Source organism: Myzus persicae, unplaced genomic scaffold (assembly GCF_001856785.1).
Source record: "Myzus persicae strain clone G006 unplaced genomic scaffold, MPER_G0061.0, whole genome shotgun sequence".
In the NCBI taxonomy this organism is placed as follows: Eukaryota; Metazoa; Arthropoda; class Insecta; order Hemiptera; family Aphididae; genus Myzus; species Myzus persicae.
Window position 1 is genome coordinate 83,463 of NW_019103602.1, and position 20,230 is coordinate 103,692.

Genomic DNA, 20,230 nt, shown 5'->3' on the forward strand with positions numbered 1-20,230 from the left:
TATTTTGTATTCTGTGTACCACTGATAATTTGTTTGTACGAAATCTCACAACTTCTCATTATTATAAACAACTAATCATTGTTGTTCAATTTAACGGTTACATTTTTTGAAGTAGGATAGAGAGATGCAAGTTATATTCTAATATATTTATTATTATGTTTCTAACAGTATTTGAACGCGAATGTATAATATGTAGCCAGTATTTCGTCGTTCAAATTGTTTTGGAAATCCAAAAGAGATATGATTCATTGTACATTTGTGCCAATGAGATACAAATTCATAGACATTCTCATAGATAAAAATATTATATTTTGGGTTTTTTTCCCCAATATAGAATTTCCGAATGATTGAGACTTAAAATCTTTGTTATAAAAACATTTATCATTTTAGTATTAATATTTTACAATGTTAACAAAATCAAAATATTGCATATTTGCATTCATTGAGACTCTAAAAGTTAATTATTTCATAACGTCCAAGGTACACCTAAATAACGCAATAATCAAAATCAAAATATGTTAACGCCAATATTTTTTTCTATAGAATTAAATTTTTGGAACAATGAACTATTGAAAAAAATTATTAAAACTATTTTACAAATTGAATACTGTTTTTGTTATCATCTCATCGGTGGGCAAAGAATAAATTCCACTGAATACTACTAATAAATTTACAAACCTTTTTCCGCTTCTTGAGAAGTACCATAGGGAGCAATTATTATTACTAATCCCAACCGACCTAAATATGGGACCAGTGTCACATTATTATTCATTAATGTACTAGGTACCTAATATTACCTGACAGCTGACCTAGCTGCTATACGAATAGATAATTCGTAATGAATTTCGTCGGTGTCATCATCGCAATACGAACGGTTGGTTCCAGTCAGGACGTTTAATGCGTTAACTTTACTTGACATTTACTGCAGTGAAATCTTCTTCAATTTTTATCATAAGATCACTGTCTAAAGATACTGAGTTAAACACATTGGCGTAGCTAATGGTGGGGGGGGACTGTTTCTATGAATGTTACAGCAAAATGCAAATAAAAATTTGTTGAGCCTGTACGGCTGTACTGAAACCTGAAATAAAACCTCTGCAACAATATGCTAAACTTATGTTAGATCCTAGTTAAACCAACTTTGTGTAAACACATTATCGGTCAACCCCAAAGAAAATCCTGGCTAAACCACTGGTTAAACATATTTAGGCGCTAATTTAAAATAGTCGCCTGTCCAATGTATTACATTCATTTGAGTCAAATTAAAATTAAAATATATTAAGTAAAATTGGTTTTATTTTATTTTATTTACAAATGATAAATTCACAAATAGTATCTATACAAATTATAAAGAATACCAAACAGAAAAAATCGAAAACTTTGAAACATTTTCAAATTTTTAAAGTTAAATATTTCAATTTGTTAAAAAAAAATGTAGATTTTGTTTTTGATTCTAAAATGTAATTTGACTTAGGTACTACAATATTTTCTCTACTTTTCATAATATAATAATAAAACAATTTGTATTAAAACTAATTACCAGGTTATAATATTCTTAGGTGAGGCTCCGCCCTCACTTACCTCATCACAGCCCAAACTGCCACATGCTACCATAGTATACCATCATCTACTAGAATGGCATAACGACATTATTGACATATTATTAAATAATTTATAATGTTACAACTTACAATTTATTATAATGTCTATAGTATTATATGAATGTACTTTTTTCGTAAACATTTGAAATAGTGGAACTTTATTACATATCATTATAAATACAATGCAATAATAATATTTTAATTTTTTTTAATGGTATTTGTACAGAATTAAAAAATTAACGAACATATTGTGAATACAATTGTATTAATAAAAATCTTTTTTTGTAATTAAATATCAATAATAATTGTATAATAATAATAATAATAATAATAATAATAGTAATAATAATAATTTTATTATTACTACTATTTATAGTATACGACTGTATTTTATATTTATTTAATATATAATATATAAAAAAAACATATTCTTCTTACGGTGTTGGAATTATTTTTAGAGGGAGGGGGAAATTATAAATTCTGTGCAAACAAGTGAACAACGTATGTGTGTAAGTGTGGCATGGGTATATGGGTGTGTATGTGGGTGCATGTATAATATATGCGTGTGCCTTTACACACGACAGGTATAGTATTATGGTACAAGAAGTCGTAAACAATTGATTATAATAATAATAATAATTTACATGTCGAAATAAAAATTCCAACAATAACGAAAACAAAAATTTTAATGAAAAAAGTAATACAAACAAAATAAACGAAATTGAATAATAATATTTATAATATGCTTACAACTATTTTCTATTCGATAACAGTAAAATAATAATTATTTTATATTTTATAATATATCGTTCAAACATCCGTGCTCCGACGTCGTCATACTGCGCTCTCTCGTTTGTTCACCGTTTGTGGTTTGTCCGACGCGGGAACGATGACCGCGGCCGCCGGCGACGACTGTTGTACCGGTGGTGAGGGTAACGGCGGTGACGGGACAACGATCACAGTCGCCGGGTAAGCGCCGGTAAGATTGTGTGGTGGCCAGGGTGGCGGTGGTGGTTCGACTACGTCCACTTCCAAGTCGACGGGAAGTTGGTGCTGCTGCTGAGGGTGGTGCGCCTGTTGTTGTTGCTGCTGCTGCTGCTGCTGCTGCTGTTGTTGTTGTTGCTGCTGTTGATGCCAGAGTTGCTGTTGCTGTTGGTGGTGATGTTGGAGGTTGTGCAAGTTGTGGTTTTGGTGGTGTTGGTGGTGGTGGTGGTAAGAGGACCGCGGTAGGGTGCAGTAAGCCGCGGCCGAAGACGCCGTCGCCGGATAATTGGCAGCTCCCACCGAGACACCTTTGACCATCACGATCGGCTGCTTGACATGGTAAACACGTTATATCATCATGCACAATGTAACTAATAATATATTGTATAAGTTATGGACTTATGACAAGGGCTTAGAGGAATTTGCATATTTTTCATTAATAATTCAAAATACAGCCAACTACTAAGTGTCTAGGTTGTATAGAAGTGTGTTTCATACATAATAAGCCGGATAATTTTAGTAAACATTTTTGCAGATTTTATTTTTTCTTCATTTATAACCACAGCAAATTTTTTTATAAATGCTTTGCAAATTTGTCGCTGAAATTGGTTTAAAAAATCATCGTTTTTGTTGGCCAATGACTAATCAGTTTAATATAGACAATAGATTATCTACTATCCAACGATATGGCAATATCATATGGTAAGATATGGTAAATATTACATCATGTTGTACTTATACAAAGTAAATTGTAATTATACTTGGTTAGGTCGTTACCGGTCCGTCCGGCTGTTGTTACTCAACAATAACATGGTTGTTTAAGGCGATTCGATCCCAGCTGTGTTTTCTACCAAAATAAACCTACAATAGGCATACAAATTGTATATGCGTCTTACAATTGTACCCAGTAATTGGATAGAACTTTAGATGACATCAATGGTGTGCACCGGTGGAGAGGTTAGGGTTATCCTCCCCCCCCCCCCCCCATTGTCCTATAAATCTCCTTATTTGTGTCTTTGGTACTAGCTCCACAATTCATTTAAATGTATTATTACCAGGGGTGGGACCTTGTAGCATTTGCATATTTCTTATAAAATGCTTAAGAGATTGCTTCAAATTTGTTTCCTAATTTAGAGAACTAAAATTCAACAATTTACTTTGCATATTGTATTTTATATCCTATTTCTTTGATTTTAGTGTTTTTTTTTTTTATCTTTTTGGAATATTTTTGCATTTTGACCAATTTTTGAATCAAAATTGGTTATATTGTGTAAAATAACATTTTAATAAAATATGATAGTTTAAGTTTATAAGTAAATATAGATTAAGTAAAATAGACTGACTACATGGACGCATTATTTATATACGAAGTATTATTTTTGAATTATTAGCTTAGGTTATCAGTTGATTTTAATTTGAGCCTTTTTTTGTTATTTACGGCAGCGATTATAATATTATCAAACGAGTATTGAAAGCGTTTGGTATATATAATATTTATACAGCATAGTACTCTAGTGCAGTCTGGTTGACTAGTGTACGAGTACCTACTGGCTACTATCTAGTTATGTTTTCGGTTGAACGTGGTTATTCTTTGTCACGCCTTAGCTAGTGCTAGCAGAGGTATGCTTTAAAATCTCATATTTTGCATATTTTGTTTATTTTATTACACATCTTTATTACCTATATAATTAGCGGTATTTAAAGTAACATTATAGGTGCTATGAACATCCCTCCCATCATTGGAAATTCCTGGACACGCCACTGGTGAAACCACCACCAATTTTCTTAAAAACTTCTATTCTTCCATGTATTTTAAATTGAACGCTCAGGCCCAAAATCCTTCAAAACTAGATTTTGTTATTTTAAATAATATGCATTTTTAAATAAAATTGAACTAAAAAAATTAATCGAAAAATGTAAAGAAGTAGATTTCATTAAAACTTTATGACAAATTCAAATATGTTTTTGGATAAATGTGTTGGCTGAAACAGTTGAAAAGAAATTGATACTTTTGACAACAAATCGCAAAGGGATTAGATACCGACCGTTTATAAAAAGTTTTATGAAGGGAAGTGTGTGCGTGTGGTTCCTGTAAATGTGTGCTAAGTAAATCATCATTAGTTTGCTTAACTGTGAAAATGTCAAAATATATTATAGCGAAGAGCTCCCGCACATGTCTATAACGCTCTACACGAATATTAATTGTTATTTTATTAAATAAACAATTTAATATTTTTGGTCAACCCGGATCGTTGCTATACCACATAAACATGGTTATCATTATTAATGGAAGATAATCCACAATAAGCAATAAAAACTTTGTTGTGCAACAATAACGATTTTACATAATATCTCGTATTTTACGAGAGTAATTTAATACATTTTTAATTTTGTTTAATGCTTTTTTCCATACATATGGTGATATTTTCTAAATACATGGATACCTTAAGAATTTTAAGATATTTAGTCCCTATAGTCAGTAGCCCTATATGGTTAATAAATAATAGTTATAACTCATACCTCATACAATTGTAATCAGACAGGTTACTCTGGTGCAATAAAAAAGTTTTTCTCGAAAAAAGATATCACCACCATTAGATATTGTATTAAGTTAATAATAGTTATAACTGTTATGATACAGATATTGTAAACAATACTCAACTCCATTTTCTATAGTTATTAAGTTTCAAATAAAATTATACAAAGTGTAGTCGTTTTAAAATTACCAATAATTTTATATCGAATACGATAAATAATTATTTTCTTTCTTTCTGATTACAGAGTAAAGCGTGATGAAAACCAAAAATGGAAATCAAAATTAACTCAAACCCATTTATTCTTTTATAAAGATTTATTAATAATTATTGCATTACCTAGAGGGGAGAGGGAAACATCTCAATTTGGTAATAAATTAAAAACGTTATGATCACCGAAATCTGACAGAAATTGTGTAAGTACTTAATATTATTTTAATGGCAGCATCAAAATTCGAAATACATATAGATTTTAACAGATTGTGTTAATTTTTCAAGCTATGCACCAGCGGAAACCATACTTTTTAGTCGATAGTACACTTTTTTAGCTCGTGTGTTGCCCTGCTGTGAATAGTGAATACTATGAGCATCGTGAATAAAAAATCAATATTGATAACTCATTTAAAGTTCGTTTATTTTGGTAAAAATATCAGCCAAGTACGAAAATGCCCAAGATAGACGACGTCAATCCCCGGAAGTCGTGTGTAAAACATTACCTACATTTATGTGGCTTATCAGACTCACATACTATAATAAGAATACGTATGGAGTCGAATTTGTTAAATGTCAAAAATAGATGGACAAAAGATTCAGACACAATATTTTCTGATAACCGAATAGCCAGTTATATAAAATTAGTATTACTATTATTAGTACCTATATTAATACTTAATAGTTGAAATTATTTTTATAAAATTTAAATTTAAATCCACAAAAATAATATTGCAACAAAAAGTAAATACTATGAGTCGTTGCCTGTGATGCCCATAGAATGGGTTCGCCGTGTCATACGTTTGGGAACCACTTTTATAAACTAAACTACAGTTTGTACGCGCTTTTATTAATTGTGACGATATATCATTAAGAAGGTATTAGTTTCGTTTGGAAGGAGAAGAAGCCGTTTTGCTGTATTATAGAAGTAATTCTATAATAATTACTCTCCGAAATCAACTTATTATTTTCTAACTGATCAATAATGTGTACCAAATAAAATATTCGGTGTACTACGCGTATCGTTTAGTTAATTGTATTTTGTGTACTGATTTTTGACACTCACGTCTGGTTGTTGTTGGTTGTTTCTCTGCATAGTGCCGCCGCCGCCACCGGCACCGCCATAATATTGAGTGTTGATAACGACTGGCCGACGAAGTGTCATGACTCCCGGGTGGTATTGTCCGGTCGCGTTGTTGTAACGGTTGTGCTGGTGGTGGACTTGCTGTTGGCGGTGGTTGTGTATCGGAGACGACGAAGTGGACGAAGCCATGATGAGAGTCATGGAGTCAGCCGGGTCGCCAAGATCTGTTGACAAGCGCGGTTCAGTTGTAAATACATTTGTATTATAATTGATGAGAAAAGTTACAACAAATAGTAAAAAGTGATGAACAAATAATATTAATACCCAATACTTTTTCCACAAACACTTCTGAGAAATGTTTGTTATTTTGAAAAAATAATATTTTTTTAACACCACTTTTTACAGTTTTTTTAAGTCTTTTAATTTTTGCACCATGGTGCTTTTTTAAATTTTCTACTATTTTTTCGAACGGAGAACGCGGTAAGAGTACTCTCTATTGTCATCATTTTATTCCGCTTCCTCAAACATTACGTGTTTGTTAATAACAATAATTAATTTTTTCGATATTAAAACTTCAACATTTGTAAAAATGTGTATTCTAATTTGGTATGTGGAATAAAAAATATATGTAAGTGTCTTAAAAAACCATTACGGTAAAAATATTAAACACAGTGTCATAAATCATACTCGAAATTTGATCTCAATAAACTTTATTTTTAATATTATTCATAACTTACTAGTTAAAAACATATCAATAAAGTTAAATTTTTATAAAAATACCAAATAGTATCTATTAATTAGTAAAAAAAAAGCTTTAAATTACACGACAAATCACTTGGGTGTACCAATAATCAAAGTATATACTCGAAACTCGACACGAATAAATTGTCCATTTCTTCGTTCTGCCGTTTGAGTCAACATTAGCCATTAGGTTATGTTTGGTTATCTTATATAATTAGTAATAATATTACTAAATCATATTATTATTATTTATTATGATGGAAAGTATTTTGCTTTTAAATTTTTTGATAATAAATTATGATTACGTACTCTGCGTTTAAGAAGGTTATTCGGCTAAATTTGTTCATTTTTCTGAATTTATTTCAAAGAACGTGTGGTCTATTAAAACGTACGCGATAACCGAGCATAGCATAACTAAATATTACACGAAGAAATATAGGATTGAAGATGGGATTTTTTTGGTGCTCAAGGACCATTACTATCACTATCTTCCCACTATTTGAACCCACCTGAAAATACTCAAAAACCGACTGGGACATTAATTATATTTAAATGGCTTCAGTCTCGCATATTTTACAGTAGATGAGTAAAAATATTCAAATACTTGTATGTGCTGAAATGTGTATTTGAAATACTTTCTCAAAGAATCTGTATTTCAAATTAAATAGAAATTCAATAACGTAAAATAAAGAAATGAGGTAGATATGAATATGTCTATTTGTGACATAAAATAAACCAAATCTGAAAGAAGTTTTATTATTATTTATCGGTACATTCCTATATAATATTACGGTCTAGGACGTTTTGGCGCTGCCGTTTTGGCCCTGCCGTTTTGGCCCTGCCGTTTTGGCGCTAACCTGGTTTGGCGCTATCCATTTTGGCGCTAGCCGTTTTGGCGCCAACTAACCTAATAGAATTTATATCAAAAATATATAGTAAAAATAAATAGTTTTAAAATATTATTACAAGATAATATAGTCAAAATATAAATAAATAGTCAAAGTATAAATATAAATATATAGTAAAAATAAATAGTTTCAAAACATTATTACAAGGTAATTAGTCAAAGTATAAATATAAATATATAGTAAAAATAAATAGTTTTAAAACATTATTACAAGGTAATATAGTCAAAATATTATTACATTAAAAATAGTTACCCTAATGAAACATTGTTTGCAATGCCTCTTAAAAATAATAAAATTCTATTTTTATCATAATTAGACACTAATTTTAAAATTCTTTTATCATTATCAATGTATTTCTTCTTTTTTTTTGGTGGACTTCCACCAGTAACTAATTGTTCATAAAATACGTCTCTACCTGTTTGGATTTTTTTAAGGCAATTTATAAATGACCATATTGTTGGATGAGTAACCCCCATTTGAATATTTAAACGCCTATTAGCAGCTTCAGCGTGATTATTTGTGCGGTTTTGGTTTGTTAACACCCTTTGATATAAATTCCATATTTCTAGAGGAAATTGTGGTGATCGACGACCCACTTTTCTTCTATTTTTTCTTCCTATATAATATTCTTCGAACCATTCAAGTAACGGAACAATGTTGTCAGGTAAATCATCAGCAAGCAAATCTGTTGCCACGTCCAGATCTTCAATTGGTACAAATGCTAATGAAATTATCATTTTTACCATCACAGAAAAATTAGCATCATTGTTATAATTCGATATCATTCCTATGTCTCCCATTTTTTTCCGAAAATTTTTGGTTAAATGATAATAACATCCATGTACGTTTACTTGAGGAAACGCTTCTTTAGTTGCACTAATAGCAGCAATTTCAAAATCAATAGAAATTGAATCTGGTAATAATCTTGGATTTAGATCGATCAACATCGTAAATAATTTGCGATAAGTTTCACCTTTTTTATTTGGTAATAGTGCGTATATTATTGGATGAATACCACCTACGTCTTCTGCCAAAATAATGTATACTTGCGAAAATAATGAAGGACTAACACTAAATGTTCCATCAACAAACCATGTCTTAGAACGTTCCAAAATATTTAATCCCGTTTGTCTTCCAAATATTAAAATTCTATTAATTTCTTTACCACTATCAGCTAATAAAAATTGTTCATGGATACCTTCTTCTGGCGAATAAGTTTGATACATTTCAGGTATTTCTAATGAAATCAGATCCAAAGGTGCTGGTGGAGCAAGCTGAGCAACTCTCCTTTTTCTTCTGATTTGCTTTTTTAATGCATCGTTATTTGGAAGAACACCCTAGTATAAAAATGTAAAAATATAAAAATATTTTGAATAAGAAAAAAGTGAATATTTGACGAAATAACGAGTATTTTATGATAAAAGAATCAACCTGTATAGTAATATTGTATAATTTTTTTTTTAGTACCTTTGCCGCTTGTGATAGACTTGATGTACATTCATTGATAACGCATGATGTTTGTTCCATCGTGGACAATGCCCGTTTTTTAATATTGGTAATAACAATTTGTGTTTCAACTTTAGCAGCATCAGAACCATGCGTGTGTAAATTTTCAGATTTTTTTAAAATCGTTAAGTTGTCAATACTTGTATGAATTCTTGCCAAACAATCATTCTTTTGACGACATCTCCAAAACTATTTTTGTTTGTCGGCACTAAATTTATCAAAAATATACATGTAACCGTCATTTACAAGCATTTCTCGATCACGTTTCGATTGAATTTTCTCCATTTTTAAATTATAACTGTGTATAAACTTTATTAACACTTCACTAAACCGCGTGCTTGTATACTGTATTAGACAAAAATGACACCGAACTATCAGGTGAACACCAAATTTTATTTTATTGTTATATTATTTTTATCATCATATATAGATAACTCGCGACCTTTCTTTTCTAATCGTCGTTGTAGATTCTATGCAATATATGATCTAATGGTTTTGCGTGTGAACAGCATGATTTGCTTTTATCGTTTTACTTTATTACAGTCACAATAGATAACGTGCGATCTTTATTGTCGATTGACATTTTTTCGTCTTGGATTATATACCAATCATTTATATTTATAAATTTTTAAGTACATTTTTATAGCTAACTATTTAATATATTTTCATTTCAAATAAATTGTAATATTTAACAAAATTGTAATTTTAAATATTATATAGAAATATTAGCTGGCGCCAAAACGGCTAGCGCCAAAATGGATAGCGCCAAACCGAGTTAGCGCCAAAACGGCAGGGCCAAAACGGCAGCGCCCAAACGGCGGCGCCAAAACGTCCGTGTCCGATAATATTATTGTTCATAGTATATTTTTGCTGAGTGGGTCTAGCGTACCGTGCAATATCATCACAGTCAAATGTTAATGTATAAGAAATAAGAAGTGTAATTTAAACAAACTCGTAATATTATAAAATTGTATATTTTTAAAAATAATTAGTTAGTGTATTTCTGGACCAATCCCTACATTTTGATATGAACAATAATATTACATTCGTTTTGTGTGATTTATAGCTTATATCCACCTGAAATTTAAATTACTTGTCTAAGAAAACAGATAAATAACTTGTAGTTACCTACATCAAATAAAATGGTATAAAATTCTTTATAAAATTAATATAAAACATAAAAAAATGCTAAAAAAACTTCGGTTCAGTTGATTTAAGGTAACATTTTGTTTCTAAAAAAAATTTGAAATTGTTATTGCATGCATTTTATCTATAAATATTTTTTTAACGAACCTGTATTTGTACTCTTAATACTTTTTTTTTCGCGGATTCAAATACGTATTTTAAATACATTCGGTACCTTATAGTTTATACACCGGTCGTGACGACATACTATGAATTGGTTTCAAGGTAGCGATAAAATTCCGTTTATTTGTTTTATGTACAAAATCAAATTCGGTTGGAAAGACATATTTTTTTAAGGTCTTCTGGCTGTCTTTATGTATGATACTGGCCGTATTTTTAAAATTAAGTAGCTGTGTCTGTTATTGAAAACTTTTAAAATGTATCTTATGCAAGACTGCAGACATGGATCCTTACCGCTGTCGTAGTTATTGTAAACGGTGCCGGGCGACATGAGCGGCGCCGGTATGATGTCCGGGTTCCTGCTGTGGTACGACTGAGGTATCCGTCCCGGTCCCGGTTGGTCGATGGAGGCGGTGGCCGACAGCGACATTTTCTGCTGCAATGACGGCTTGCACGTAGCGCCGTACGACAACTGCTGCGCGCTGTTGTTTGTGGACGGCACGCCGCGCAAGAGGGTCGTCGGAGACGCGCGCGAAGGCGGCACGAGGGCGATCGGCGTGCCGGAGACGATGTCCTGCTGCGATCCACCACCGTCCGCGCAAGAGCCGCCGATCGGGACCGCGCTGCCTCTGCCGATAGTGTTGCTGCAGATCCTCTGCAAGCCGCCAACCACTCGGCCGCCGACGACGTTACCGCAGTGGTATTCCTTGCTGCTGTCCGTCGAAGTCATGTTTTTGCCACCGTTGTTGTTGCCATTGCCGAAGTTCACGCCGACGTTGTTGTTGTTGTTTGGCATCGCTCCATTCGGCGGCACCGCGCAACCGTCCGTGTTGACTGGCTGACAGTGCACCGGTCCTTCTGGCTTGTTCCCTGCACCGGCGATGCACACAGTTCCCGAGTCCACCACAGTCCGTTCCGATCCACGGCCGTTGTCTCGGTCGTCGTCATCGTTGTCGTCATCGTCGTCGTCTTTGCGGTACCGCAGAAACGTGGCCGCTCCGCAAGCGACCACTACCAACGATCCGGCCACGAGCAACACAATAGCCATGGCGCGCGTCATCCGAAAATCACCCACGCCACCTCCGTTTTCTTGTAGCCTCCGATCTGCAAACCACACGTACGATTAACAATATAGGGACACATACTCGTATACATTAATGTAACACTTGTATGTATAATCATATTATATAGTAATGACAATAATAATATTATAATTCAACTACCCTGCAGTACTATTATTTATAATTTTTATTTTTGCATAATGAACGATGCATCTATATAATCAACAATTAAAAAACGAAACAAAAACACGACGGAACGAAACAGAAACAAGACTCAATTATCTTGGTACTAAAGAAAACCATTCCAAATCATCCTTGTCAGTTTTCCCGTGTATATTACTTGAAAAGTTAGTCTGACTTGAACTCAAATAAAAATAAGTGTCCTACATAACCTGGTGTTTTGAGTATATTGAATTGCTCTAGAAGACGTCGAGCATCCACTCGACCATAAAGTCACTAAATACAACTCTTACAGTATACAATTTGCACAACAGGTCCATTGTCATTATTCGGGGGGGGGGGGGGGGATAGAACTCCTAAGATATACTATATATAAAGCTGAGAAATATATTTTAAACCAGACTAATTCTCTGAGTGGTTGGATGCAGTTTTTTGGTACTGAAATAAACTATTAATACTTTAAGAACAATTTTTTACAGAGTGTTTGACCAATTTAATTTTAAAGGACAATATTAATCTATACATTTTTTAAATATTATTCTATACACCTTGAGAATCAGTTCATGTCTAGGTAAATATAGCTTATGATGAACCACGAACCGACACTTATAAGGATCTATTAGCTATATAAGACCGAAACTAGGAGTGTAAGGGGCCTATGCCAATTATGTAGAAAACTTTGATCATGAAGAATTGATTTACTCGATTAAATGCTTTGAAAAAATTAGTATAGATTTATCAAGTTAGCTGTTTGCATGTAAAGAGTCATACGTGTAATCGGTCAGCACAAGGTTGTATGTAGAAATAGAGTGACATAGACGGGATTCATGCTGTTCTTCAGCGAGAATATGATTGAGGAAAGGCGGATAGAGTAAAATACAATTTTTTCAAAAACTTTTGACAGATGAGAAAGAAAGGTGAAGTGAAGATAGTTTGTGACACTCTGTGAATCACTTGTCTTTAGGATGGGAGTAATAAAACCAATTATTCAATCAAAGTCATCCATAAGGATTAAGGATGAAAACAAGATTTAAAGTCTTGTCTTGATTCTAACAAGTACGTAAAGGCATAATTTAACCTATGCATTATTGAATAGAATATCTCCGGTTAAAAAAAGAAAAACATTTTTAGTACTTAGAAACAAACCAGAAAAGAGTTGTAAAATACGATGGATTAGATTCGACCTTAAAAATAAATAAAATACCTATCTACAGTGAAAAGTGAAAGTATTTGGTAAAATATTATTTACAGTTTAACTTCTAGTTGTGGTATAATTTTTAAACAACGAGATGCGTGAAAGCTTTTAAATTTAAAGAACATGTTAGCCAATTCAATAATATTTTAATTGTTTAGCTTTGTGTAATTTGTATTGTATACACAATATAGCCAATATAGATACATTTTATTTTATTTTTTAATAATTTGTTGTATATGATGTATTATGAAATTAATGATATAGTGTCTATTTATATAGTCAGAATAAAATTAAAAAAATTGAATTTTGTATTTAACCTAAATACGAATTCAGTTTTTATTTGACAATTGATAATGATTTGTGACATCATGTAATTAATCTACATGAATTTATTTTCTTAAATTATTTTTATTAATAGTTAATTTAAAAATAATAATTAGATATAAGAAAAAAAATTGGTTTTTATATTTTTTCATTTATACTATACCTATAAGGTTAATTTATTTACGATATGAAATAAAAATAAAAAAATAAATTAAAATAACATTAAGTAACTAGTAGATAACTTGCAGGTTAGGTTAGGTTAAGATATGGTATATCTATGTACTTATAAATAAATGCATTTAAATAAATATAAATAAATAATACACCTTTTTGAATTTTTGTCTTGCCCTGGCCCCTGGTGTTTTATGTGTACTTTGTACACTCATGCAACTAATAAAGTAATAACTAAGCACGTAATTGCATTTTTAATTAATACCGTAGTACAATTTGATATATTTACAGAATGTAATTATAAACCTCCCCTATAAATGTATTCTCTAGGGTGGGTAAGGGGGATAGAAATCGCAAGAGGTAATAATCACCTATAGTGTAACAGGCGCTTATTGCCCCTCTAGATATTATAAACTTGGTTGAAGCGAGGGAGTACTAATTTGTAGGGTGACAAATACGACTGCAGTTACTCAAGGGAATTACTGCCAGCCTTTGTAAATATATTATACGAAGTAAAATTGTTAAAGTATAAATATTCAATGACACTACAGGTATGATTCACACTAGGAATGAAAACTTTTTGATTACGCTTAAAATTTGTAATTAATCGCAGGGAATGATATTTTAATTGATTATTTGTTTAATATTTTAACTTTCTGTGCAATTTTAAAATATTTGCTTGTCACATAGTTTTTACAATAAATTACTTTGGTTTTTATTTTATAAGATTTTTAATTTTAATGTTACATGGTTGAGGTATCTGTTTGTTTTAGCCATATTAAAAAACAAAAAACTCAATAGTCGTTCTTTAATAGATTTTATACTGTACCTAAAGATTTATAATATATACTCTATTATACTCCAACTATTTTTAAATAATTTTGAAAAATAATATTGTTCTAATATATTCTTTTATAAATAGCTAAAGTGGCTTATCAAACACACATTCTCAAATATTGTATATTTTTTTTAGTATAAGGTGCACATTAAAATTCAGCTTTCTTTTTAATTTTATATTAAAATTAAAATTATGCTTACCACGTTCTTGCTCTCGTTGTTGTTCCAATAGTAAATTCCGGGCTCGGTCGGGATCTTGCCCTTCAATTGTGGTCATTGTATTTGAAATTCCATTCTGATTTTGTTCATCAGAATCAACTCCCGTCATTCCCATTGGTATTGACACCATTAATGTTAAAGGTTCTGACCTTCCTTTAGCATTGCTAGCCATCACATCAACTCTATAAACAGCTCCAAGTTTCAATCCTCTTGCTACAAATACTTTAACCGGAGGAGAAGCTGCATTTTCTGATTTTTTGTTTTCATCTGAATTTAAATCTGAGAAACCTGGTTGGTCTTGTTCATCAATGCCTGTTACATTAAGTACTAAATCTCCACCTAAATCGTCGCCGCCTAAGTCCGAATGTTGGACTTTAGAATCTTCTCTGATTTCGGCCCATAAACGTTGAGGTAAGCCACCGTCATATCCTTCGGTGCATCTTATAAAAATGTGGGATCCTGAGTTCTTAGAACTCCTTAATCTTCTCGTACCATTTAGATTCATGGCCGCTCTAGAGTTTACTACCGTACAATTAGTTACACGATCTGGTCGACCTGTAAAATATATTTATCTAATAATTAATAGATAGGTTACTCACCCGGAACATTTATTTATAAATATATATAAACGTAATATAATCAATAGTTTATCAATATATATTTAAAAAAATAGGCAATTCTGGTTACTGACCTGCGGCAATAACGTGGTAGACGCAGGGATGCGCTTGCATACCCACTCGGTTTCGAGCCCAACATTCAACTGTTCCATAGTCAAAATCTGTTCTCGGAGCATAAGTTAACACTCTTGATGAGTTCAAAGAAGAACCGGCTAAATTTCCAATACTGCTAAACCGTTGTTTGATCAAGGATCCGGTCGAGGTAGACCCAGCACCACCACCAGTAGCAATTGAAGAAATTGTATTGTTGAACGACCAACGATATTCTGTTGGTGCAGGATTAGCTTGCACATGACAAGCAATCGTTACGGTTTCTTTTTTTGCCACACCGTAAACCACTCGTTGAACAGCTTTTCCTGCACTGTTACTTGGTGTACAAGTCGGAGCGTCTAAAATAAAATGGTATATTTCTTCAAAACATAGTTTTTCTTATTTTGAAACAAAACTAATTATATTATTTGTCAGTGTACAACATACATGCAAACGTATGTATGAACTTACAGAGAACATCGAGATGAATTGATTTGCTATGAGGTCCGGGACCTTCGGCGTTTTCAGCACCACATGTATAATGACCCGCCTCACGGCGGCTGACTCCTTGTAACACCAACGACTGATTACTGATAATAATTGTTGTAGTTGATCCGCTTCCAGATCCACCTCCGCCAGCATTGTGATGAAGTTCAATGCCCTAAGATATTGTAAATAAACAAATTTATATAAAATAACATTTAATATTCAAAAAACAAAATAAACAATAATAAACTATTATCGGCCGAAAATATTTTTGAAGATTTTCATAATTGGCAATGTTGAAAAACATAAGCATTTAATATAATTTCCAATGAGAATAATCGTTTTTATATATTCTATTTTATTTTTAGGTTTTAAGAATGGTTTGAATTTAAAATTAATACAATTCATTATAAGTATAATCCTAAATAATAAATTGTAATACTAATATGTAATAACGTACATCTCGTTTCCATTGAACTTTATACGCAGGTGGTACCGCATCCACAGTACAATCGAAATACACGTCTGTACCCTCACGAATGTCATCGGCTCGTAAGTTAGTACCCAATGTGATTTGAGTCTCGGGAACATCTGAAAAATTATACATATTAGGTATGCACTATTTGAAACTGATAATTATATTTAAAGCACCAAGCACCCTGCAAAAGATACGATACGTACCATATAATATGGTCGTAATATCGTTGCCAAGGAATTTCATACGCAATTTATAATAATATGATCTGTTCAATAATATATTTTTTTCCAATCCCCAGCAGTTACTATAGTATCAGCTCCGGTAACTTATTAACTGGGTGACTTAACTTTTTGGCGGGTAGGGTGTCGTTTGTATAACGAGACGATGAGAGGGGTGGAAGAGCAATTTCACGACCGATTGACCACGACGCGGATGGGACCCCTACCCGTCCCGTATATATACAATAAAAAATGCCCTTGCTATTTATGCCACCGACTCGTATAGTTTTTATCATAATAAACGGCGAGACATTGTGAGTTAACTTATTTTTTATGTACGCAGGGCACACTTTTTCTTTTATACGAAATTGGCACGGCGACAGAGTTCAACGAGAAATGGTCCGGACATAACGACAATGACGAGCAGCGCAGCGTTGCGGGATGACAGAATGACAGTTTTACGTAGTAAAGCCAACCAACAGTAGCTAGTGTATACGTAAAGTATATAGATACATACGATAACTTATAACGTATAGTATGTATTTTATAATACAGCATTTTTTGAAAAGGTGAATAAATGGAACGTACGCTTAAAAAATACGTTACCTTCTACGTAATATATATTGATTTATACTAGCATACGGGGTTTATATTGTATGGTTATGGACTATGGTAATAAACCCAAAAGCAAAGTTTCTATTGTATGGGTTCAATATTACACATTGTTTTCAGAATAATGTTTCCGTGTTTATATTTCCCATTATATTTAAATTCCCTTGTTTAATTAAAATGTCTAACTTTCATTTTTAAAAAACGTTAAATTTTCATGTATTTTAGATTACTTCTACCATAAGTTTTTGTGGATATAATGTTATATTTTAAATGAAAAGATCCAAGTCCCAAAAATCTTAGTTTACTTTTAATTTTTTAGATTATTTAACAACGAAAATAAAATGTAATTTACATAGGTATATGGATTATATATTCATGAAAAATGTACGCCAATAACAATTTTATTGTAAGGGATTTACTATTTATTGTAAGAACGAAAATGTTTTACATTTAAAATCAAAATTAATAAAAAATAATAATAATTTTAGTTAAATCAATAAGGTTTACAAGAATTGTTTTATTTGTGATAGGTATTATCATAATCAAGTATTAGTGAACTGTAAAAGATTTAAAGCTTACGTTGAGTATTACAATATCTCTTTTTAAAAGAGTCTTTTAGAAAGAATTAAAATTAAGTAAGTTAAATCACACAATTTGTCATATCGCCTTATCAAAATATTCATCATGGCTTCAAAAATTCTAATATTATAAATGCTTAGGCCCACTATAAATTTTAAATACTGCCTTAGGTACATAATGTATTAGTGTTCACCAAAAAATCGGTCAATTAACCAGCATAAAAATATACTAAATAGCAGTGAAACCCGAAGTTTCCACAGAAAAAATGAAAGAATATAAATTACAGCGCTGTATAAAGACTTTAGATGTCCCTATATCGGTTTTAGTGTACCTGCCCCAGTTAAATCTTAGAAACTATGCGTCAGCGTACCTAACTATAGTTTTTTGAAATAATTCGACGTAGATGCCAACTGAAGTTTCAGATTGGACTTAGCACTTGCTTTATATTTTAACGTGGTTTAAACTGCTTTCTAAACTTTTCTGATATATCTATAAAAACAATCACTGAGATTTTCAACAAAATCAACCTAGGATTTTTTGAGTATATAGAATCAAACATACATCTGGTTTTAAGATATAGTTTTTTTAACGAGGCTATATAACGCAACGATTTTTTTGTATATTTTTATCTCATCTGCCCGAGTGATGACAACCATTATATTATACAAATTACAAATGAATACTAATTTTTACTATTACTATTAAAATCCGCAACCCATGAAAACAAAAAAACTTTCAATTTCCACCTTGAATCTAAAACTCAAATTTTGAAAAAAAATTTAGTGGGTCTCTACATCATAAAACTAAACTACTGATCAAAACTCATACTTATGGCTTCAGTGGTTCCAGATAGGCATTGATGAATCAATTAAGACAAGTTCTTATATATATATATATATAAATACGAATCATAGAAGATTTTGGGTTGGGTCGACCGTGCGCCAACCATTAATAGAAAATATTTTTAACAGACCTGTAATACACTAAATAATAGAAGCCCATTAATATTAAGAATAGCTCTGAATATGCCGCATAACAAGTTATGCTACCTACAAAAATAATGTGATATAAAGTTTTGATAATATAAATACCAATTGCATAATATACTATTTACTACCTCAAAACTACTCATAATTTATATTTATTGGGAATAATTAATTTTTTTAATTAATAGTACTTGAAAGCATCAGTATTATTATCAGAACCTAACTACTCTTCACTCTAAAATGTACCAACTTTAATTGATGGCAATATTTGTTATATCGAATGTATTATTTATATTACATTTAAATGTTCAGATTAATCGATTAAACAATCACATATTTTCGGGTTCTTTAATGTTGATGTTATTAATTTTGTATTTGTGTAAATATTGAAATGGCTTGAAGAATGATTAAAGTTAATATTATACATTTGTAAGTACAAAGAAAAACCTGTAGTTAATTATTATAATTACAATAATCAAATATAATGAGTTACGAAAAGTAAAACTGGCGCTGGGTAATGAGAACAATTTATATTGTCTCTTGGGTAGTTGAATAATGTACATTAATTACTAAGATTTGGAGTTACTACATTTTTTTTAGAAAATAAAATACACACGATCAATCGAAACATTAAAGAAAAGACGTGATTAGAGTAAGTGAGAATATAATCTCTAGAATAATAATAAAAACTGCGAGTATACATTTACCACATTTCTAAGTTCTAACGATCTGTTGGAAGCAATAATTTATAGGAAAAGACTAGATCTGTCGTAAACAACCGAACTTAAGTTTCTTGGTAGGTAAAATTTACTGAGAACTGTCTATAGACACTAAAACAAAACCCGAAACCGCTCCTCTGAAACTTACAAGTTTGGGGCATTATTCTACCATATAGCAAGTATTATTATTTTATGCAAGTCTATGTCTTACTTAAATTTTAGCTTTAATGATTTGGACTGAATACACAATTTCACAATAAGCCAAATATTTAGTTAACAACTAACATGGTAATAACTGTTTAGCTGTTCATAGCAGAACTGTATGGTTAGACGTAAATTTAATACCACCTATTGTATTTTAAATATTTTAAAATTATGTGGAACACACCATTAAATGAAGTATGTTATAAATATGTATAATCAAGGCATTTAATATCCAGCCTTTCAAACTAAGGATGTCATTAAAATATTCGTATAATATACTCACTGTGATAAGTACATTATAATTTTAGACTTGAGTATTTGAATAATAAAATAATTGTGGACCATTATTTTACTAGTATAAAAATACAATGTATGAAATAT

The 20,230-nt window shown here is 31.4% G+C and overlaps 2 protein-coding genes across 2 annotated transcripts in view; both read right to left on the minus strand.

Moving 5' to 3' along the window:
• Positions 1–2,310: 2,310 nt before the first annotated feature.
• LOC111034832 overlaps positions 2,311–20,230 on the minus strand; it is a 59,507-nt gene continuing 41,587 nt past the window's right edge. The window contains exons 9-15 of the mRNA XM_022316221.1: positions 16,514–16,644; positions 16,039–16,228; positions 15,552–15,926; positions 14,843–15,415; positions 11,168–11,977; positions 6,396–6,637; positions 2,311–2,912 (exon numbers count right to left, since the gene is read on the minus strand). Of these exons, the coding sequence (XP_022171913.1) occupies positions 2,436–2,912; positions 6,396–6,637; positions 11,168–11,977; positions 14,843–15,415; positions 15,552–15,926; positions 16,039–16,228; positions 16,514–16,644 (2,798 nt within the window). The 3' untranslated portion in view covers positions 2,311–2,435. The remainder of the gene's footprint in view (positions 2,913–6,395; positions 6,638–11,167; positions 11,978–14,842; positions 15,416–15,551; positions 15,927–16,038; positions 16,229–16,513; positions 16,645–20,230) is intronic.
• Positions 8,217–9,753, minus strand: LOC111034833. The gene has a single exon (XM_022316222.1). The coding sequence runs from the start codon at positions 9,286–9,288 to the stop codon at positions 8,311–8,313; it is 978 nt and encodes a 325-aa protein (XP_022171914.1). The 5' UTR covers positions 9,289–9,753; the 3' UTR covers positions 8,217–8,310.